At 37.3% G+C, this 21,499-nt stretch overlaps 6 protein-coding genes and 2 pseudogenes across 12 annotated transcripts; all 8 read right to left on the bottom strand.

The window, feature by feature from the left end:
- LOC104714532 (UPF0540 protein At1g62060-like) lies at positions 856-1,572 on the bottom strand. Its single transcript, XM_019229679.1, has one exon. The coding sequence runs from the start codon at positions 1,550-1,552 to the stop codon at positions 1,076-1,078; it is 477 nt and encodes a 158-aa protein (XP_019085224.1). The 5' UTR covers positions 1,553-1,572; the 3' UTR covers positions 856-1,075.
- On the bottom strand, positions 1,466-4,064 carry LOC104714533 (annotated as a pseudogene).
- LOC104714534 (transcription termination factor MTERF4, chloroplastic-like) lies at positions 4,307-8,878 on the bottom strand. 5 transcript variants are annotated; one of them, XM_010431931.1, is made up of 5 exons: positions 6,744-8,878; positions 6,241-6,308; positions 5,642-5,841; positions 5,373-5,465; positions 4,307-5,011 (listed from the first exon to the last, which is right to left on the bottom strand). In XM_010431931.1, the coding sequence occupies exon 1, from the start codon at positions 8,704-8,706 to the stop codon at positions 7,408-7,410; it is 1,299 nt and encodes a 432-aa protein (XP_010430233.1). In that variant the 5' UTR covers positions 8,707-8,878; the 3' UTR covers positions 4,307-5,011; positions 5,373-5,465; positions 5,642-5,841; positions 6,241-6,308; positions 6,744-7,407. The 5 variants fall into 5 exon arrangements, with proteins under 5 accessions (XP_010430233.1, XP_010430231.1, XP_019085223.1 ...); XM_010431929.1 differs by having other exon boundaries at positions 6,254-6,308; XM_019229678.1 differs by having other exon boundaries at positions 4,307-5,008; positions 6,254-6,308.
- LOC104714529 (transcription termination factor MTERF2, chloroplastic-like) lies at positions 11,692-13,806 on the bottom strand. Of its 2 annotated transcripts, none has more exons than XM_010431925.2 (2): positions 12,504-13,806; positions 11,692-12,156 (listed from the first exon to the last, which is right to left on the bottom strand). In XM_010431925.2, the coding sequence occupies exons 1-2, from the start codon at positions 13,649-13,651 to the stop codon at positions 11,934-11,936; spliced, it is 1,371 nt and encodes a 456-aa protein (XP_010430227.1). In that variant the 5' UTR covers positions 13,652-13,806; the 3' UTR covers positions 11,692-11,933. The 2 variants fall into 2 exon arrangements, with proteins under 2 accessions (XP_010430227.1, XP_019085222.1); XM_019229677.1 differs by having other exon boundaries at positions 11,692-12,380; positions 12,728-13,806.
- Positions 13,854-15,153, bottom strand: LOC109126291 (annotated as a pseudogene).
- Positions 15,807-17,554, bottom strand: LOC104714528. Of its 2 annotated transcripts, XM_010431923.2 has the most exons (2): positions 17,465-17,554; positions 15,807-17,290 (listed from the first exon to the last, which is right to left on the bottom strand). In XM_010431923.2, coding segments are annotated over exons 1-2 (1,242 nt in total). In that variant the 5' UTR covers positions 17,466-17,554; the 3' UTR covers positions 15,807-16,049. The 2 variants fall into 2 exon arrangements, with proteins under 2 accessions (XP_010430225.1, XP_010430224.1); XM_010431922.2 differs by having other exon boundaries at positions 15,807-17,554.
- On the bottom strand, positions 17,734-19,393 carry LOC104714527 (transcription termination factor MTERF5, chloroplastic-like). Its single transcript, XM_010431921.1, has one exon. The coding sequence runs from the start codon at positions 19,201-19,203 to the stop codon at positions 17,941-17,943; it is 1,263 nt and encodes a 420-aa protein (XP_010430223.1). The 5' UTR covers positions 19,204-19,393; the 3' UTR covers positions 17,734-17,940.
- LOC104714525 (transcription termination factor MTERF2, chloroplastic-like) lies at positions 19,632-21,467 on the bottom strand. Its single transcript, XM_010431919.2, has one exon. The coding sequence runs from the start codon at positions 21,032-21,034 to the stop codon at positions 19,772-19,774; it is 1,263 nt and encodes a 420-aa protein (XP_010430221.1). The 5' UTR covers positions 21,035-21,467; the 3' UTR covers positions 19,632-19,771.

Here is a 21,499-nt window from a genome sequence, read left to right as displayed (position 1 = left end):
TTTGAGTTACAATCCACCTACTAAAAGAAAGGTTCTCACAGCGAAGGTTGTGTACCTTAATTAGGATTCACCTTGAATTCAATCAAAGCTACTAAACTTGCGGGCACATAAACGTGAGTATGGATATGACAAGGAAAAGTATTGACCTTTAGGAGCTTGTAACAAGAACTGAAGTGCCAATGTATCTGTGCAACATATTTTAGACATATCATGATCACTAGTCCCCTAGCTGCGTTTCTGTTTCTTCTACTAACGTTAAAGACTACATAGATCAACATAAGCCCTTCTTTTGCTTTACGTTGTCACGTCAAAAGATTTATCGGCAAATCTAGAACTGACAACGACCCAAAAAAAAAAAGAACAAACCTTGGCATTGCTCCTTGTTAAAATCAAATTCTCACGAACAAACCCAACATACACCTAAATTATAAATAATTAAAATAAACAGTTGAGACTATCGAAAACAAATTCAACCATCTTCTTAGTGATAGAGATGTCCAACTTCAAAGACTCTGTCTTTGTGGGTTTTGCTCTAAGAAATTAAAATGTTGCTAAAAAAATAGTCGCTTGGTCTACCATTGGCTCTCAACGTAATAGGTAATAGTATTGCCGCAATACCATGTCATCCAAGAGGACGAAACAAGAATGGAAGCGTGCGATATTATGTTTTGACATCATATGCCGCAGAGTTTGCTGGTATGGATGATAAGATCCTTAGGCTTTTGAAGTATAGCTACGATAGTCTACAGGGGAATCAGGTCAAATCGTGTTTGCTATATTGCGCTTTGTATCCTGAAGATGCTAAAATTCCTAAAGAAGATTTGATAGGCTATTGGGGGATATGCGAAGGAATTATAGATATAAGTAAACCTCTTTATTCAACAAAATACCACATTCACATTACCACAATTGTAAATAGTGTTCTATTTTTTCTCTGTTTTATTTCATAATGTAATTAAAGGTGACAATGATCAATCTCTGGTTTTATTTATGAATACAAGAGAGATTGTGAGTTTGTGCGATATATTTATATGTATAATTGGTTTGAGCAATGAACATTATGATCACCTCACGCTCAATCACATCGTTTTTTTCCTTTGGGGCACTTCTTCTTCTTCTTATACTTCTTCTTGTCATTGGTGCTTCCCCTCGCGGTGGAAGAGGAACCTGCGGAACCGTTTCCACGGGCAGCAGCACCTTTGCGATCCGCTGCAGCTGCAGCACTACCTTGAGCGCCAGAACCACTGGTAGAAGTAGCGTTTGCGTTGCGACCCTGAGCAGAGACATTTCCCCTGGTACTTGTGAAGCCAGTTCCGCTCGAAAAGGCGTTTGGACCTTTGGGACTCTGATTAACACTGGCATAGCCACTTCCAAGAGCGGTGCTCTCAGTTTGGGCATCAACAGAAAGCTCAGCTCCAATACCTTTGGTAGCAGTTTTCGGAGCAGAAGTGCCTAATTTGTTCTCTTTGGAGACTTCTTCAACCTGCCTTGCGGTGACAATGGCAAACAAAATGCCAATCACCAGAAGCACATAAAACTTTGTGGCATTCATTTTGTGTTGTGTTCTTCTAACCAAATCATAGCCTCTATATATATACACACACTCGATACGCATGCATTTATTAGGATACATGTGCACTTCTTACAAGAAATATACATGCTTAAATGCATTAGTCAAATTACAACTAATGGTCATACCAAGATGTCAACATGATACTATATTAACACCTCTTGCGAGAATCTATTGCAATTTTATCTAACCACCTAGTAGGCTACTACTATGGATGGATTGTGATATCCGATTAATACTATACTATTTTTGTGATACATTATAACTCTAAAGGAATCTCTTACGCTTCTAAATCTCTTATTTTAAAAAGCAAATGAACTACATTCATTTTCCAACTTCTAATTTGAGTTACAATCCACCAGCTACAAGAAAGGTTCTCACAGCGATTGCTATAAAACAATTTCTAATTCCTTAGGAAGAATCCTATCACCAGACAACAAAACCCTTTCGTTTCTGCGAGTCATGTTCTTGCAAAACACACAACAAAGAAGGAACACTTACATATAACAACACCAAAAGTTATAATATAACAAGCTGAAAGTTTCACCATTTATACCTAAAACCATACCGCAAAGAGACATACAGTAACCCTTGATTCATTATTATGAGCTGTGATGTCTTATTTGAACTCAAAAGCGTACATCTTAAGGCCTCAAAATACTTAATCTCAATGCAAAGAACCTAATTCATTTTTCCAACATCTGACTCTCAATCTAGAGATTAAGAAATGCCCATTTTGTTACCTGAAATCAACCTTTTTTTTAACAATCCACCAAATTACAAGAAAGGTTCTAACAACGACCATTCAAATTTTCAATTAGGATCCACTTTTATTCCAGCTAAAGCCTCTTAATTGTAAAGAGATTAACAGGTTGGATCCAGGTCAAACTGAGATGACAAAAGTACAAATTGGGGTTTCATAGATACATTAACAAAAGCTTTTCTTTTGCCTCCCATTGCCACATCAAAATATTCATGGACAATCCTAAAGCTGACAACAATAGAATAAGAACAAACCTTGGCATTTCTCATTGTTGTAGATGTGCCTTCTGTTCTGATCTATGAAGCACTACGACCTTCATTGAAGATAGTCATCAGCACAGACACCAGCTCGTTGTGCTTCATCACATATCTTTGTATAAATATTTCATCGGCACATGACAATACAGAGGATACTGAAGGTAGTTCACTTCCCTTTCTGAGCAGTCCTTTCGACATGAGAGCTTTGAGTACGTTACACCTTGGTATAATCCTCTTCTCCATGCTGTACCCAAACACCTGAGGGTGCAAAACCAAGGAGTTTAGTGGCCAATTCATCTCCTTCGCCAGAAACTCACTCTTCCTTTTAACCGACTCTAGAGAATATTCAATGCAAGGAGGATAACGCTTGACAATCATCAGAAACTCCGCTCTGCTATATCCTAACCCTAGAAACGTCTCAAAAGAGTTCAATATCTTCTTCTTCGAGACTTTCAAAACCGAAGGAGTCTTCTTGAAAATTTCCCATACATCATCTACGCTAAAACCTACACTTCTATAGACTTCAACTTTCTCTTCAATCGTTTTCTCGCTCATTTGGTAAAGCATACGCAAAGCCACAACAAACTTTGAAGTAGTCGGATCAAAACCCATCTCAACAACCTTCTTGAGAGATGCATCAAAGTTTTCTTTCCCACACACAGGCTGCGATTTGGAGACGAGCAAAGGTAACAACAACCTCTGAGGCATGCCTAAACCTCTCAAAGCCGACACATTTCGGATTTTATTCCCCTGATGACCCTGTGGGAACTCATAACTAGAACTCTGGTCAGCTACTATAATGTCTTTGACAGAATCATAGTAAACACTGATAGACTTCTTTCCTAAGATTCTTGGAACTGTAGAAATAATCTGAGTGAACTCAGAGCTTGAAGCTCCTCTGGACTTGAGAGAGTTAAGCTTAGGACCAAGTGAATTCTTAGCATCTACCATAAGCAATTCTGGATAATCAGTAATGATGAAAGAGATCTGAGAATCTATGAACCCATGACTTCTAAAAAGACTCAGAACTGAATCCGGATTTGTCTTGTCCGTGAAATTAACTTTCTTTGAGATTGATTCTGCGAGGGGTTTAGATAGACCCAATGAAGTAACGAGGTAAGAGACTGTAAAGTTCTTACCTTTTCGACCATCTCTTGAGCTCCCATTAGCAGAGGAGGAGTAAGAATTGAAAAAAGCAGATTCCTTTTGCACAACAAATCCCAAATTAAGCCCTTTGTGTAACACAAGAGACCTTCTTCCATAACGTAACAGAGAATTCATGACTACTCTACTACCTGTTTCTTCTATTCGAGAAAACGAATCTCAAATTGGAGTACGGAGGATAATATCAAGGGAACATGGAAGAACATGTGAAGCCCACTCAACCGATCACAGACTCATCGAGCGCCGTCAAAGAATGATGAGTCGTGCGGCTTCTCAAGAATCCGTCAAAAAAAATAAACTTTTGTGGAGGAAACAAAAATAGGGTTTATGACGAAGCTGTTAAAACTTGGGGTGAATTTCATAAAATTTTACTAATTTTTTTTTTAATTAGGACCTGCCAAAACTTTTAACTTGTATGAGGCAAAGATTCAAAATTTTAACTTGTATGAGTGAAAGATTCAAACTTTTCATCATGGTTTTGCTGAGGGGTTGATTGATCAATCTCTCTCCCCATATACCTGAAGGAGAAGCATGAGATTGTTATAGTTTGTTTATTACGTTGTTTGTTCTATAATAGTTTTTTTGGTCAAGAACTCGAAATGAATTACAAAAGTTAATAGATTCTTATAGCAAATTAGAGGAAACAGGGTGTGCCTCACAGATTAACTGACTAAAACTCTTCACGACGAATATATTGATACTGGTCGTTGTTGTGGGTGTGCCTTAAGATCTATGTAGCATGATCTCCGGTGAAGATAGCCGTCAATACACAACTTTTTGTACTTAGAAACCTTGTCCACCTCTATACAAAATCATAATATCTGCTTAGTTTTGCCCCCTTTCTTTTCCAAGATTTTCGGAACTGTAGAAACAGTCTTGCTGAGCTCAGAGCTTGAAGCTACTGTAGACTGCAAAAACTGAAGCTTGGGACCAAGTCACTTCTCAGCATTTGCTATAAGCAGTAGTGGATAATCTGTAACGATGCTTTAGATCTGAGAATCTGTGAACCGATGACTCATAAGAAGACTCAAAACAGAATCCGGATTATCCTTGTCCTGTCAAAGCTAACCTTCCTTGAGATCGATTATGCGACCTTTGTAGTTAAACCCAATGAACCAACGAGAGTAAAGATCATTATCTTGAAGACTCACTTCATCAGCAGCAGCACTAGCAACAGAAGTGAACGAATTGGACAAAGCAGTTTCCTTTAGCTCAAAAAAACTCGAATGACGCCATCTCTGCGATTCGACCAACCTTCTTCCATGTAGAATCAAAGAAAAATACATGAAAAAGACAAGGCAATGCGATTAACAAACTGCCAAAAGGAGCATAAGAAAAGGAAAAACAAAATTGGGGTCGTCTTACCACTAGAACTAAGTTACAGCTATTAATGTGAGTCGGAGTGTCATTCTGAAATCTAAAGAGAGAGTTCAAAATAATGATGACTAGTGAAGAGTGTGTGTAGTTTTTAATAACCAAGCAATCGGAGCACTGGCTAAGTCGTGACAGTGAATTATATCTTGTCAATGTTAGTCAAGCAACAACATAAACCTCTTCACTCCCTCTTAAGACTATATTATACAAAAAAAAATACTGAGTGCTAACAGACAAAACTTACCCATTTGTCTGGCTCTGAGAAGTAAAGTAAAAGGCCTTCGATTTTTTTTGTTCCTCCCCAGCGACAGCTTTTGCTAAATTGCACCTCCTTTACCTATTTCAGAATACATAAGAGAATTAGAGATCACCAGTACTCACTCTTACAGAATAACTTCATCAATGAGAATATGTGACTGTATAAGAAACTGTGTACAAATTCCAATAAGCTTTTCAATAGCAGATAATCCATCAGCCAAATATTAAACCCTACATAAAGCCACAGGACCTGACCTTTTTATTGTAATGTAGCTTGACTTTATCTTTACCCTTAAAACCGAGCTCGACTCTATATACCAAGCATTTACAAGCAATATTTCAGGTTTTCAAAGAGCTGTTCTGAAACATTTCTCGTCTCTTCTGAGCTTCCTACTTTGCTTGTGCCATATCAGTTTTCACCTCGGTAAGCTTCTCCTGTGGCTGACGTTTCACTTCTGGAAGCAAAATAATCAAAGTCAAACATAGTCAACCCATCTTCCGAGACCTACACTTTTCTCATTGAAGATACACAACTAAAAACCGGAATTTTCATATTTTAGCCTCATTTCTACTCGAGTCATCTTCAGAATACTTATCCAGTTTGGTTCTTCTCTCACATTCTTCATCACAACATCATCAAACTCAAAAAAAACTCAGTACTACTAACCAAGCAGAACCAGATTAATTTTGGTCTAGTTAATTACTATTCTATTGGATTAAATTATTGATCACCAACCAATGTATGCACACTAGACTACGTTACTTTCAACCAAATGTGATCCTACATAATTAAAGTACACAGGCAAATAACTCTCTTCAATGCTTTTCTGGATTCATCACTGAAAAAAACATACGAGAATCACAAACCAAAGAAAAGTACTCTGAGACTCTCTTCTGCGCCAAGAGTATCATTCTCAAGTTCCTGTAAGAATGAACAAACAGAGTTGACTATGTAATTTTTCTTCAATATTAAAGAGACTCAATTACCAAAATTATCAGCTAAAAGTGTTAACTAAGTCCAAGTTAAAGGTGAAAACTGATGCGGGACTAGATTCTGAATTATTCAAAGAGAGAAGAAAATTAACCTAGTTTTGACGTACCATGGAACCCATATCTCATACATCTAAAGACACAATAAGACGACCAAGAAAAGGAAATGATAGTTCTGATAGATTTAGCTCTAAAGATATGAGGTAAACGCGCTGAGTGAGCACATTAATCAACAACCAATGCAATGCCTTATACACTATCTCAATGTACCTATACTAACGTTGAACCTGATACAGTTTCTAGGATAATATCCTTGGATTTCTTCTATAAAACTTGAGTGTGTACTGTATAGTAATAAGTATATTACCTTGTGAGTCAAAGAGAGAAAGCTTGAGTATGTTCACCCCTGTGGTCGTTAGCCATCGCTAAAGCCCAGGCATATTCAGTAAAAAGTGTAAAAACCAGACATTAGATTTTACCAATTTGGAGTAGATGATATAATCTGATTTATGAGTCCTAATGTAGGATAACTTTCTATTGCCCTGACAATATTTAAGACAATGTACCATAAAGCTCACAGAAAACATGTATGAAACAACATAGCAACTAAAGACCAGGATCACCAATCTCATAATAAAAACATTCCACTAATCAGATGAACATATGATCAAAGAATATATAAAGCAACGGCAGAGCATACATGACCAATCCACGAGCCAATAATACATACAGCAAAGATTTTAAAGTATCATAAGAGGGTTTTGGTATCACTAGCTATGATTCTCTGTACTCCAATCCCAAAACTCAAAACAAATAAAGTGAAATTAAGCTTATCAGGAAACCAAAAACTAAAGAAAAAATTTGGAAACTAACTGCTGTAGTAGTATATCAGAAAAGAGACTCAGAATTACAAAGTTAAGCATTTAGAGGGAAACAGTTTAATAGGGATCAATTGATATTTGAAAAAGTCTAAAATTGAGATTTTAAGATATTCGAAAAATAGAACCAGAATCCTTGACATGCCTTGTGATCTATGAAGCACTATAGATACTCATCAACTCAGTCACCAGCTTCTTGTCCTCGTGCTTCTTCACATACCTGTCTAAAAACACCTCATTGCTACATATGAAGACATACGATATCGAAGGGAGTTCACTTCCTATCAAGCCTTTGGGTATGAGAGCGTTGATTACATTACACCTTGGTACAATCCTCTTCTCCATGCTATATCCAAGTACCGCAGGGTTTGAAACCAGAGCCTTTAGAGGCCAATTCATCTTTCTAACCAGTAACTCAGTCTTCTTTTCAATCGTCTCAGCAGACAATCCAATGCCCTGAGGAAAGCGCCTAACCAACATCGCAAACTCATCTCTACTGAATCCTAAGCCAAGATATGTTTCAACAGTGTTCAAGATCTTCTTCTCAGAGAGTGTCAGAAAGTTTGGCCACCTCTTGAACACTGTCCATACATCTCCCACATCAAAGCCTAACATACTATACGCATTGACCTTTTCTTCTATTGTCTTATCACTCAACCCTTGAACAATGGTTAGAGCTTCAAGAAACTTTGCAGAGGTTGGGTTAAAACCCATCTCAACAACTTTCTTGAGAGATTCTTCAAATTTTTCTTTACCAAAGACAGGTCCATCACCAGAGATGAGCAAGCGGAATAACAACTTCCTAGGCAATCCCAAATCTCTCAAAACCGATACGTTTCTGATCTTGTTCTCTAGATTACCCTGTGGAAAAGATTGACATGAAGTCTCATCAAACTTGGAACAGCTCGTATCAAGTAAAGTGTCTTTGATGAAATCATAGTACACACTGATGGTTTTTTGCCCTCTCTTTCCCAAGATTCTCGGAACTGAAGAAACAATCTCAGTGAGCTCAGAGCTTGAACCTCCTCTAGACTGTAAAAACTGAAGCTTTGGACCAAGTGATTTCTTAACATCAGTTAAAAGCAACCGTGGATAACTCGTAACGATGCTGGAGATCTGAGAATCTGTAAACCCATGCTTTCTCAAAAGCTTCAGAACAGAATCAGGATTTGACTTGTCCTCGAACCTGACCTTCTTCGAAATCGACTCAGCGAGCTTTGTAGTTAACCCCAATGAACCAACGAGGTAAGAGACTGTAAAGTTCTTACCTTTTCGACCAACACTAACAAGACTCACATCATCAGTATCAGCAGCAGCACTAGCAGTAGCAGTAGCAGTAGCAGAGGAGAACGAATTTGAAAAAGCAAATGCATTACTTTGTATAACAAATCTAAGATTACGCCATTTCTGCAACTCACCAAACCTTTTCCCATGGAGTATCAGAGAATACATAACAAAACAAAGGCCAACAACTCTCTGTTACTTATAATCCTAGAAGATGAGTCTCATAGCATAAAGTCGAAAACTTTCTCCGAAATTACGAACAAGAAAACGAAAGAATCAAAATTTGGGGGATTTTATGATATTGCTAGCTATAATAAACCCTTCCTGGGTTGAATTTTGATTTACGCATGGAACCGTTTAGTCATGAGACTTTGGTTTGGTTTTTTTTGTTCGGGTTAGTTAATTTCAATTTTGAAAATATTACCGAAAATAACCGAAACATAAAACGGTTCGGTTCAGTAATAGACATGTGTATTTCAGTTATTTTGGGTTTTGCCAAAGTTGAACCAAATTTTTTTAGAATCTCGTATAATATTGTTTAGACTAGGTTAATTTGGATTGGTTCGTTCTGTTTTGCAATCTAAATTGGTTTTTATACATATATTATGATAAATCAGAAGCATAAGTGTTGATTTTGTGATAAGTTGTAATGTCTAAGCCATCCATCAAAATAATGTTCATTCGGTTAATTAATTTCTTACATGGTGTGCTACTTCATTTAGATTTAACTCTAGAAAATATAGGGAAAATGTGCTGAGGGCATAAATCCACATCCAAAGCATTACACTATCTCAGTGTATCTCTGATAAAGTTGAAAATGAAATAGTTTTAAATCATATATATCCTTGGATTTTATTGCTAAACATAGAGACATCAACGACTGTGGCTGCGCGCTTTAATTGGCAATTCAACCACAGTTATCGGCTTATGCTAACAGCTTTGCGAAGGTAAGTTTATCTTTATCTCTTTAATATTGCATTTATTATTTGTTCTGAACCTATCTTATTATTATGATCCACTAGAAGATCTTAAAAAAGCCTGAGGAGAATTGGCCAAAGCTATCCTGACAGTTGGAGTGACACTACAGCGTCATCCCTTACCAACCTACTTGGAGGACTCATGGCTTACAGTGATGGTCTTTTTTGGAGCCTTCACTGCAGCTTTTTGGATTGTTTATCCAGTGGATGAACCACCTTAACCGAAAACCTATAGAGGATAAATATGCTATTCATCTTTATTTTTCAAATTTTTAACTATTTCAAAGTAATATCTTGTGACTTGTCCACACCATTCTTTTACATTCCTCATCAAATGGGAAACAATGAAATATGTTTGTTCCTCTACAATAATTGATGAGGAACAAAATGGAACAAAATGCGAACGAATATTAAAATATGCTTTTATTTCATAATAAATATTAAATAGTTTTTCTTAATAATATATGTATGTTGATATCTAATAATATTCAAATCTTTATAGAAACATATGCATGGTATGCATTTTCTGTTATATTAATCTTTTAATTTTATTTGAGAATTATATTAAATGGTGTAATGGTGAAATAAATTTAACTTGTCTATATTGAAAATAAAAGAATATATTTTTAATTACTGCTATAAATAATATTTTTCATTAATATTAATATTTAAAAATTTAACATAAAATATTGGTATTTGTTTCAAATTTTATAGTCTAGAATCAAATGTCAAACTAATTAATTTTAGTAAATTTTATTTACTAACTATTTAATACATTCTTTTAAGATATTGTTATTATTTAAGTTACCATTCATCGTATCTTATTCTTATCCTAAACTTTTTGCTTTTCATTTCAAATATTTTTGTTCCATTCCTCATTGTTATTTTTTTTTTTTTATTATTGTTAAAGTCCTCATCATCGTCTAATTTGTTCACTTTCTTTTGATTACTTAATCACAATCGAAAGCTAAGTTTTGTGCTCTTGTTTATTATTGTCAGTAGAGCAATAATGTCTTAAGATATTCATTCATATAGCTAATAACTGAAATATTAATATTAGTAGTTTTCATAGACTTGTTTATATTGGCTTGAGTCTGAAGCTAGAATAGTAAATATGTGTGTTCTTTGTTTTTAAATGAGAAATGGCTTTTGATGGGAATGAGCTCAATGATGCAAAGCAAAGTGAAGTGAATAGAAGGTCACGTGTTAAGAAGACCTCTATCTTGTTGTGGAGAATAGTTCTCTTATTGGGTCATGTAACCGAAAATGGGAAAGAAAGCGTTAACGATTTTCTAAATGAGACCAATTTAATGAAGTGAAATACCAATCGTATGGATTTCACTTCGGTTTCTTCCATGTGAGAAGAAATGCTGAAGTTGATGCTCTTTCCTAAGCACCACCCTGCAGGGGAAGAGGAGGTCTTATGACTGCTCTTCTACTTAGTTGAGAGTTCAGAGTATCTTTGGTTCAGCTATGTTACAATATATGCATTACAATATCCAAGAGCCATGTCCCTCCCTAATCAGATTGGATTCACCTTCTATTGCTGTGTTATTTCTCTAAATAGCTCCCAAAAAATTTCAGATCTAAAAGTAATCAGCACCGCTCATCATCACAGCCTCACAGGTTTCATCTCTTCGTCTCTTTGATGGTTTACAAGATTGTGCCTCTCAATACCTGCTGCTTGTCCTATATTGTATTGTGTTCCTCCATCTTCTGTACCATAAGCTCATGATACAAGAAAATGTACCATAAGCTCACAAGAAAATGTACCATAAGCTCACAAGAATATGTATGAAACTCCACATCAAGTAAAGACCAAGATCCTCAATCAGAGATAAACAATCATTCTACAAACCGGATTAATCATATGATCAAAAAACTAATGACAGTTTCGAAGCAAATCACTTGGAAAAGAATCTCTACGCAGCAAGATTTTGAACCCCAAAACGCAAGGAATTTAGTGAAATTAAAGCCTCTCAGGGAAGACCAAAGATCAAACACTAATAAATAAACGAGAAATGCTTACATGACCAATCCAAGAACTCAGGAGCTGCACTGCATTATTTCAATCCATATCTGCAGTTCATAAACACCATGATCCAATACAATACATGATACTCAAATCAGACAATACATGACTAATCCAAGAACTCAAGAGTCCAGACGAACAAGGTCACCAAAAGAAATTCCGAAGATAAATGACTAGAAAAATAAAATCAACAAATATCTAGTTTGGATACAGACGTCTGCTATTTGGCTGCATTGCTGTTTCTAGGCTACCAACCTCATATATCAGAAAAGAGACTCAACCTTACAATTTAAGTTAATTTTCCAAATCAGATTGCTTTTGAAGTCAAAAATCAAGGTTTCAGAAATAATCATAATAAAAGCAAAATCCTTGACAAGCCTTCTGATCTATGAAACACGATCTCCGGTGAAAATAGCCATCAACTCATGCACAAGCTCCTTGTCATCATGGTTACGCACATACTTGTATAAGAACTCTTCATTGGTGCATACCAAAACAGACGACATTAGAGGGAGTTCACTTTCGAGCAATCCTTTTGACATGAGAGCTCTAATTACATTACACCTTGGGACAATCCTCTTCTCCATGCTGTATCCAAGCATCGCAGGGGTTGTAATCACAGACTTTAGAGGCCAATTCATCTTCTTAACCACAAACTCAGTCTTCTTTGTCACAGTCTCTGCAGATAAAATAAGACATTGAGGAAAGCGCTTGGCTAGTATAACAAACTCATCTCTGCTGAATCCTAGGCCTTTAAATGTTTCAATGGAGTTCAATATCTTCTTCTCTGAAGCACCAACGCATTGCGGAAACTTCTTCATCAGTGAAAGGACCTCGTCTTCGAGTAGTCCACACTTCTTCAGGGTTTCACAGATCTGAACTATCTTCTTCTCTGAGTTATTCAAAAAGGTGGGACACTTCTTGAACATCTCCCAAACATCTNAAGCATCGCAGGGGTTGTAATCACAGACTTTAGAGGCCAATTCATCTTCTTAACCACAAACTCAGTCTTCTTTGTCACAGTCTCTGCAGATAAAATAAGACATTGAGGAAAGCGCTTGGCTAGTATAACAAACTCATCTCTGCTGAATCCTAGGCCTTTAAATGTTTCAATGGAGTTCAATATCTTCTTCTCTGAAGCACCAACGCATTGCGGAAACTTCTTCATCAGTGAAAGGACCTCGTCTTCGAGTAGTCCACACTTCTTCAGGGTCTCAATGTTCCGAACTATCTTCTTCTCCGAGTGATTCAGAAAGTTAGGACACTTCTTGAACATTTCCCATACATCTCCCTCAGAAAAGCCTAACCCTTTACAGACGTTGACTTTTTCTTCTATTGTTTTGTCGCTGAATCTGTAAACAATCTTAAGAGCATGGACAAACTTTGAAGAGGTTGGATCAAAACCCATCTCAACAACCTTCTTGAGTGATTCATCAAAATTTTGTTTTCCACAGACAGGTTGGGCATCAGAGATGAGCAAGGAGAATAAAACCCTCTGAGGCACACCCAATTCTCTCAGAACCAAAACATTTCTGATTTTATTCCTTTGTCTACTACCCTCTGGCGAAGATTGACATAACTTTTCATAATTGGAACTCTTATCCGCTTCTATAATCTCTTTGATGAAACCATAGTATCTGTTCATAGTTTTGGCAACTTTCTTTGCCAAGATTTCAGGAACTGTAGAAACAATCTCAGTGAACTCAGAGGTTGAAGCTCCTCTTGACTGCAAAAACTGAAGCTTGGGAGCAAGTGTTTTCTCAGCATCTAATACAAGCAATGTTGGATAATCCGTAACGATGCTTGAGATCTGAGAATTAGTGAACCCATGACTTCTAAAAAGACTCAGAACTGAATCAGCATTGCCCTTTTCCTCGAAACTGACCCTCATTGAGATCAATTTAGCTACTTCTCTAGTCAAACCCAATGAATCAACGAGGTAAGAGACTGTAAAGTTCTTACCTTTACGACCATCTCTATTAGCAGAAGTAGCGACAGAGGAGAAGGAATTGAAAAAAGAAGATGCCTTTTGCACTGCAAAACTCAAACGGCGCCATTTCTGAAACTGGCACAACTTTTTGCCATGGAGTATCAGAGAATTCATGACCAAAGACGAATTCAAAAATTACCTAAAGACGCAGAACAGAACCCAAAAATTACCTAAAGACGCAGAACAGAACCCAACGTATTCAATTCGAGAAGACGAGCCGAGCGGATAGTGAAGTGAAGTGAAGGAAGAACGATTCACTCATCATCGATCAGTTGCAGATTAAAAAAAAAAAAACAAACTCAGTCTTCTTTGTCACAGTCTCTGCAGATAAAATAAGACATTGAGGAAAGCGCTTGGCTAGTATAACAAACTCATCTCTGCTGAATCCTAGGCCTTTAAATGTTTCAATGGAGTTCAATATCTTCTTCTCTGAAGCACCAACGCATTGCGGAAACTTCTTCATCAGTGAAAGGACCTCGTCTTCGAGTAGTCCACACTTCTTCAGGGTTTCAATGATCTGAACTATCTTCTTCTCTGAGTTATTCAAAAAGGTGGGACACTTCTTGAACATCTCCCAAACATCTCCCACAGAAAAGCCTAACCTTTTACAGACATTGACTTTTTCATCTATTGTTTTGTCGCTGTATCTGTAAACAACCTTAAGAGCATGGACAAACTTTGAGGAGGTTGGATCAAAACCCATCTCAACAACCTTCTTGAGTGATTCTTCAAAATTTTCTTTTCCACAAACAGGTTGGGCATCAGAGATGAGCAAAGAGAATAAAAACCTCTGAGGCACTCCCAACTCTCTCAGAACCAAAACATTTCTGATTTTATTCCCTTGTCTATTATTACCCACTGGCAAAGACTGACATAACTTTTCATAATTGGAACTCTTGTCCGCCTCTATAATCTCTTTGATGAAACCATAGTATCTGCTTATAGTTTTGGAAGCTTTCTTTCCCAAGATTTCAGGAACTGTAGAAACAATCTCAGTGAACTCAGAGCTTGAAGCTCCTCTTGACTGCAAAAACTGAAGCTTGGGAGCAAGTGTTTTCTCAGCATCTAATACAAGCAATTGTGGATAATCCGTAACGATACTAGAGATCTGAGAGTCTGTGAACCCATGACTTCTCAAAAGACTCAGAACTGAATCAGGTTTGCCCTTGTCCTCGAAACTGACTCTCATTGAGATCGATTCAGCTATTTTTCTAGTCAAACCCAATGAATCAACGAGGTAAGAGACTGTAAAGTTCTTACCTTTACGACCATCTCTATTACCAGCAGTAGCGACAGAGGAGAAGGAATTGAAAAAAGAAGATGCCTTTTGCACTGCAAAACTCAAATGACGCCATTTCTGCAACTCGCATAAATTTTTGCCATGGAGTATCAGAGAATACATGACCAAAGACGAATTCAAAAATTACCTAAAGACGCAGAAGAGCAAGAAGAACATAACCCAGCAAATCCCTAAAGTTTAGAAGCGATTTCTACCCAACGATCAGTTTCAATTCGAGAAGACGAGCCGAGCGGATAGTGAAGTGAAGTGAAGGAAGAACGATTCACTCATCATCCATCAGTTGCAGATTAAAAAAAAAAAAACAAAAAAGCAGAGATCTTTAGGGTTTAGGCAAAAACCCCTCTTTTAATTTTGATTTTGAAATTGTTGTCGATAACAACCGAAACGTAATGCGGTTCGGTTCGGTTCGGTTATAGACAAATTCGATTTTTGTTACCTAAGTTGACCAACATTCTTTAGAATACTCTAGAAACTCGAATAATATTTGGTTAAATTAGATAAATTTTGTTAGTTCGGTTTAGAAACTCGAACAATATTGGTTAAATTGGATAAATTTGGTTAGTTAGGTTAACGGTTTAACAATCAAGCAACTAGAGCACTGGACAAGTCGTGACAGCTCCTGTTCAATGTCAAGCATGGGTTAAATTTCCAATCCATACCTGAATTTTAAATCATGGTAAGCATGTACTGAATCAAACACTTGATGATGCAAATCACAGTGAACAAATGGAGAAGCAGGGTTCTGATGGAAGAGAACACAGTTTTACTACAGAAGAACCAAAAGAATTGAAACTTTTTGTTTTGTCAAAATACCAAATATGTAAATAAAAAGGATAATGGAGGCTGGATGATTAATAAAGAACACTCTACCTTGGCTTTTTAAGTTAGCTGAATCAATATTTGTCCTACACATATAAATAAAGAACACAGTACCTTGGAAAATGACTCTGTCTCTGAGACACTGCTGGGGGTTTAAACTTTCAATGTTCCAGACTTAAAAGGGCACAAGAAAGATAAAATGGGATCAACAAATTTATAATTTGGATTCATATGTCCCCTTCAGCTATTTGACTAGGTTTCTGTTTCTAGGCTACAAACCTCAGTAATATATCCAAAAAGGGATTCAAAATGACAATCGTAAGCATATAGAGGGAAAGGATTCAGTGGAGGTGTTTTCAGATAAATCCAAGATCCTTTGACAAGCCTTATGATCTATGAAGCAAGATAGATAGCCATCAACTGAGCCACCAGCTGCTTGTCCTCATGCTTCTTCACATACCTTCTTAAGAATTCCTGATTGGTATACGTTAAGACAGACGACATTGGAGGCAGTTTACTACCAAGCAGTCCTCTAGACATGAGAACTTTGATTACGTTACACCTTGGAACAGTCCTCTTCTCCAGGCTGTATCCAAGTACTGTAGGGTTTGAGACCACAACCTGTATTGGCCAATTCATCTTCTTCATCAAAAAGTCAGCCTTTTTCTTAACCATCTCTCCAGATAACCCAATGCACGGAGGAAATTGCTTGACCATCAACGCAAACTCATCTTTACTGAATCCTAAGCCAAGAAATGTTTCAATGGAGTCCAACATCTTCTTCTCCGTTACTCTCAGAGAGACAGGACACTTCTTGAAACTTTTCCATACATCTCCAACATCAAAACCTAACCTTTTATAAAGATTGACTTTAGCTTCGATTGATTTCTCGCTCAATCCATAAATAACGTTTAGAGCTTCAACAAACTTTCCTGTTGTTGGATCAAAACCCATCTCAACAACCTTCTTGAGTGTTTCTTCAAACTTTTCTTTTCCACATACAGGTTGACGATCAGAGATGAGCAAAGAGAATAAAAACCTCTGAGGCACACCTAACTCTCTCAAAACCGAAACGTTTCTGATCTTGTTCTCTAGATTACCCTGTGGAAAAGAATGACACAACTTTTCATAACTGGAAGAACAACTCTTATCAAGTAAAGTTTCCTTGACGAAATCATAGTATACGCTAATAGTTTTGTGCCCTTTCTTTCCCAAGAGTTTCGGAACTGTGGAAACAATCTGAGTGAGCTGAGAGCTTGAAGCTCCTCTGGACTGCAAAAACTGAAGCTTGGGAGCAAGTGAGTTCTCAGCATCAGCTATAAGCAGTTTTGGATAACTCGTAATGATGGTGGAGATCTGAGAATCAGTGAACCCATGCCTTCTCAAAAGATTCAGAACAGAATCAGGATTTGACTTGTCCTCGAAGCTGACTCTCTTTGAAATCGATTCAGCTGTTTTTGTAGTGAAACCCAATGACTCAACGAGGTAAGAGACTGTAAAGTTCTTTCCTTTCCCACCAACTCTAGGACTCACAGTAGCAACAGAGGAGAAGGAATTGAATAAAGAAGATGCCTTTTGCAATGAAACACTCAACTTACGCCATTTATGCAACTCCACTGACCTTCTTCCATGCACTATCAGAGAATACATGACGACAAGTCAATGAGATTACCGAACCCAGAAAGCGAAAACAAAAGAGAAGACAATTACAAAACCAACACACAAAAGCCACAATCTTTGAAGCAATTCGACTAATCAATCTAACTCAATTTCGAGGAGGCTAAATCCCAAAATTGCTTCAAACTTACTGATGAGAGGGGAATGAGAACAAAAGACTCATTCATCTTTCAAGGATTCAAATTTAGGTTAGGGGGAAGAACAGAGAAAAAGAAACGATTTTTTTTTAGGGTTTATGATATCAAATTTGATTATGACAGCAAATTGATTTTACTAGGCTCTGCTGATGTCATCATTTGTTAAAAACATCGAATCCAACGGTTACCAGTTGTTTAAAGCATATCAATCTAACGGTTCCAATTGCTTTTACATCTCTCTCTTTATGTTTGACATACTTAAGAGCTGTGAACAAAATTTGGTTAATAATAATAACCAAAGAGAAGTGAATTGAGTTTACAAAGTTTGACATAACTGCCAGTGTTGTCTCTCTAATTCTTGAAGCCTTTAATTCTAAAACGTTTAGCACAAAATCTGTGTTTCACATAACACATAGATTCATCAAGAAACCATAAATTAAGAATTCAAATCTATGACTAGCCTTTCTGATCTATGAAGCATGATCTCCATTAAAAATAGTCATCAACTCAGCCACAAGCTCTTGGTCATCAAACTTCCTCACAAACCTATTTAAGAACTCCTTATCAGTATTCTTCAAAACACACCCAATTGGAGGGAGTTCGTTTCCTGTTTCTCCGAGCAATCCTTTGGACATGAGAGTTCTGATTACGTTACACCTTGGTACAATCCTCTTCTCCATATCGTATCCAAGTACTGCAGGATGTGTAACTAGAGCCGTACGTGGCCAGTTCATCTTCTTCACCAGAAAGCCAACCTTCTTATTCACCATCTCCGCGGATAATCCAATGCACGGAGGAAAGTGTTTGACCATCTTTGCACACTCATCTCTGCTGAACCCTAGACTTAGAAACGTTTCAACGGAGTTCAATATGTTCTTCTCAGAGAGTGCAAGAAAGATCGGATACCTGTTGAACATCTCCCATCCATCAAAGCCTAACCTTGTATAAACATCAACTTTTTCTTGCATTGTTTTGTCGCTCAATCCCTGAACAATGCGCAGAGCTTGGACAAACTTTGCAGTGGTTGGATCAAAACCCATCTCAACAACCTTCTTGAGAGATTCTTCAAACTTTTCTTTCCCACAAACAGCTTGAGCATCAGAGATGAGCAATGGGAATAACAACCTCTTAGGCACACCCAATTCTCTCAAAAGCAAAACGTTTCTGATCTTATTATCCTGCTTACTACCCTGTGGCAAAGAATGACATATCTTTTTCAAATTGGAACTCTTATCAGCTTCTATAACGACTTTGACGAAATCATAGTATCTGCCTAGAGTTTTCACCCCTTTCTTTCCCAAGATTTTAGGAACTTCAGAAACAATCTCTGTGAGCTCAGAGCTTGAAGCTCCTCTAGACAGCAAAAACTTAAGCTTGGGACCAAGTGATTTCTCAGCATCTACCAAAAGCAATCTTGGATAATTCATAATGATGCTAGAGATCTGAGGATCTGTGAACCCATGACTTCTAAAAAGACTCAGAACAGAATCAGCATTACCATTGACCTCAAAGCTTACTCTCCTTGAAATGGATTCAGCGAGCTTTGTAGTTAAACCCAATGAACCAACGAGGTAAGAGACTGTAAAGTTCTTACCTTTTCGACTATCTCTAAGGCTCACATCAGCAACGGCACGAGCAGAGGAAAAAGGAAACGCATTTTGCAAAAGCTTCACTGAATCTGTCCATTTTTGTAACTCAATGGAGCGTCTTCCATGGCGTATCAGCGAATACATGATGATGAGATTTAACCACCACGAAATTCGAATACGAAGCACACTCTCTCTCTCTCACGATTAGAATCAGAATCTCACAACCAAAACGGAACAGAGAAGAACAACTCTACATTTTATTCGCCCGTCAGACCCTAAATCGCAGAAAAATCAAAACTTTGATGAGGAAGAAAGAAATATGATGTTGCTAACCCCCTTAAACCCTAATTTCATTAATTATGATTTCTCGTTTCTCACAGAAAAAAATATATATACAAAAAGTCTCAGTGTGTGTGGCTGCTGGGGTTCGAACCCAGGTCTCTAAACTTAGGCAAGCATTGCATTGGTGACTACTCTTGTGTAAAATAGTGGATTACAATTTACTAGCCTCTCAGGAAACCAAAGGTTAAAGGAACAAAGAAGGCCTTTTTATGACCAATTCGCAAGAACACAGGAGGTGCATTGCATCATTACAATCAATATCTGCAGCAAATAAAACTCTCCCCTCAAAGAAAAAAAGGAAGAATTTGAATTACAATGTAAGCATAAACTGATATCAGACAAGTGATTATCCAAACTACACTCCTTAACGTTACCATGAGTGGTGTGTGCTTTCAGCAAAGATAGCCATCAACTCAGCAACAAGCTCCTTGTCATCGTGCTTCCTCACATACCTGTTAAAAAAATTATTGTCGTTGCATATCAAGACAGACTGCATTGAAGGGAGTTCACTTCCTTTGTCTCCTCCGAGCAATCCTTTGGAAATGAGCGTTTTGATTACTTTACACCTCGGTACAATCCTCTTCTCCATGCTGTATGAAAATACCTGTGGGAACAAAGGCACGGCCTTTAGCGGCCAATTCATCTTCTTAACCACAAACTCAGTTTTCTTCTTCACCAACTCTGCAGAATATCCAAAACATGCAGGATGGCATTTGACCATTGTCCTGAACTCATCTCGGTTGAATCCTAGGCCTAGAAATGTTTCTACGCAGTTCAATATTTTCTTCTCCGAGACTCCTAGAAATATTGGATACTTCTTGAACATAGCCCATATATCTCCCACAGAAAAGCCTAACCTTTTATACACATTGACCTTTTCTTCTATTGTTTTGTCGCATAATCCTTGAATAACACGCAGCGCATCAATAAACTTTGAGGTGGTTGGATTAAAACCCATTTCAACAACCTTCTTGAGGGATTCTTCAAATCTTTCTTTTCCAGATACATGTTGCCTATCAGAGATGAGCAAAGGGAATAACAACCTCTGAGGCACACCCAATTCTCTCAAAACCAAAAGATTTCTGATTTTATTCTCCTGCTTACTACCCTGTGGCAAAGAATGACACAACTTTTCCAACTTGGCACTCTTATCAGCTTCTAAGACCTCTTTGATGAAATCATAGTATCTGCTTATACTTTTACCCGCTTTCTTTCCCAAGATTTCAGGAACTGACGAAACAACCTCAGTGAGCTCAGAGCTCGAAGCTCCTCTTGACTGCAAAAACTGAAGCTTGGGAGCAACTGATTTCTCAGCATCTAGTATAAGCAATCGTGGATAAGTCCTAATGATGTTGGAGATTTGAGAATCTGTGAAGCCATGACTTGTAAAAAGCTTCAGAACGGAATCAGGAGACACTTTTCCCTCGAAGCTAACTTTTCTTGAGATCGGTTCTGTAATCAAATCAAATGAATCAACGAAGTTAGGGACTGTAAAAATCTTCCCTTTTCGACCATCTCTATTAGCAACAGAAGAGAAGGAATTAGAAAAAGCATTTTGCACTGAAACTCTCAAACAAGGCCATTTTTGTAACTCAGTGCACCGTCTTCCATGGAGTATCACAGAATACATCATCAGTAAACCACCACGACGTCGGTACAAAGAACACTGGTTTGATTGATTGAGGACTCTACATATTTTGTTAAGAAATTTGGATTCCTCTGTTTTTAAAAATATTCTAAACTAAATAATAAAACACAAATCAATAATCAAATGAAAAGATGAAAAGCGTGGGTTAACTATAAAATGCAGGGGGGCCTCATGGATAAAGTCAGTCGTTAAGAACATGCGATGCTAATGAAACTGTAACTGAGAATCATCTAACAACCATGTAAAGGGACAAGGGTCATATTCTTTAACAACCATGTAAAGATGGAGCTCAAGAACTTCATCTCCTTGGCTGCAACCTTAACTGAAAGATAAAACTAACCAAATCAAGTTCTAAGTTCTTTACAATATCAAGTCTAGAATCACAACACCACTATCTCATAGGATTGACCGTAAATTACCTGACTAACTAAGTTGCCTTTCTTCTGCACT

This window comes from Camelina sativa, chromosome 9 (genome assembly GCF_000633955.1).
Source record: "Camelina sativa cultivar DH55 chromosome 9, Cs, whole genome shotgun sequence".
NCBI lineage: Eukaryota > Viridiplantae > Streptophyta > Magnoliopsida > Brassicales > Brassicaceae > Camelina > Camelina sativa.
Note: the sequence above shows the minus strand (reverse complement) of the source record. Positions and strands in the feature narration are given on the sequence as shown.

Excerpts from the sequence above, each read along its gene's own strand:
- LOC104714534 (XM_010431931.1), bottom strand. The coding sequence starts at position 8,706 with ATGTATTCTCTGATACTCCATGGGAAAAGGTTTGGTGAGTTGCAGAAA.
- LOC104714527 (XM_010431921.1), bottom strand. The coding sequence starts at position 19,203 with ATGTATTCGCTGATACGCCATGGAAGACGCTCCATTGAGTTACAAAAA.
- LOC104714525 (XM_010431919.2), bottom strand. The coding sequence starts at position 21,034 with ATGATGTATTCTGTGATACTCCATGGAAGACGGTGCACTGAGTTACAA.
- LOC104714529 (XM_010431925.2), bottom strand. The coding sequence starts at position 13,651 with ATGAATTCTCTGATACTCCATGGCAAAAAGTTGTGCCAGTTTCAGAAA. Across the intron at positions 12,157-12,503 it reads CTAAAGTCTGTGATTACAAC|CCCTGCGATGCTTGGATACA; the intron begins CCCTGCGATGCT and ends TGTGATTACAAC.
- LOC104714532 (XM_019229679.1), bottom strand. The coding sequence starts at position 1,552 with ATGAATGCCACAAAGTTTTATGTGCTTCTGGTGATTGGCATTTTGTTT.
- LOC104714528 (XM_010431922.2), bottom strand. The coding sequence starts at position 17,306 with ATGTATTCTCTGATAGTGCATGGAAGAAGGTCAGTGGAGTTGCATAAA.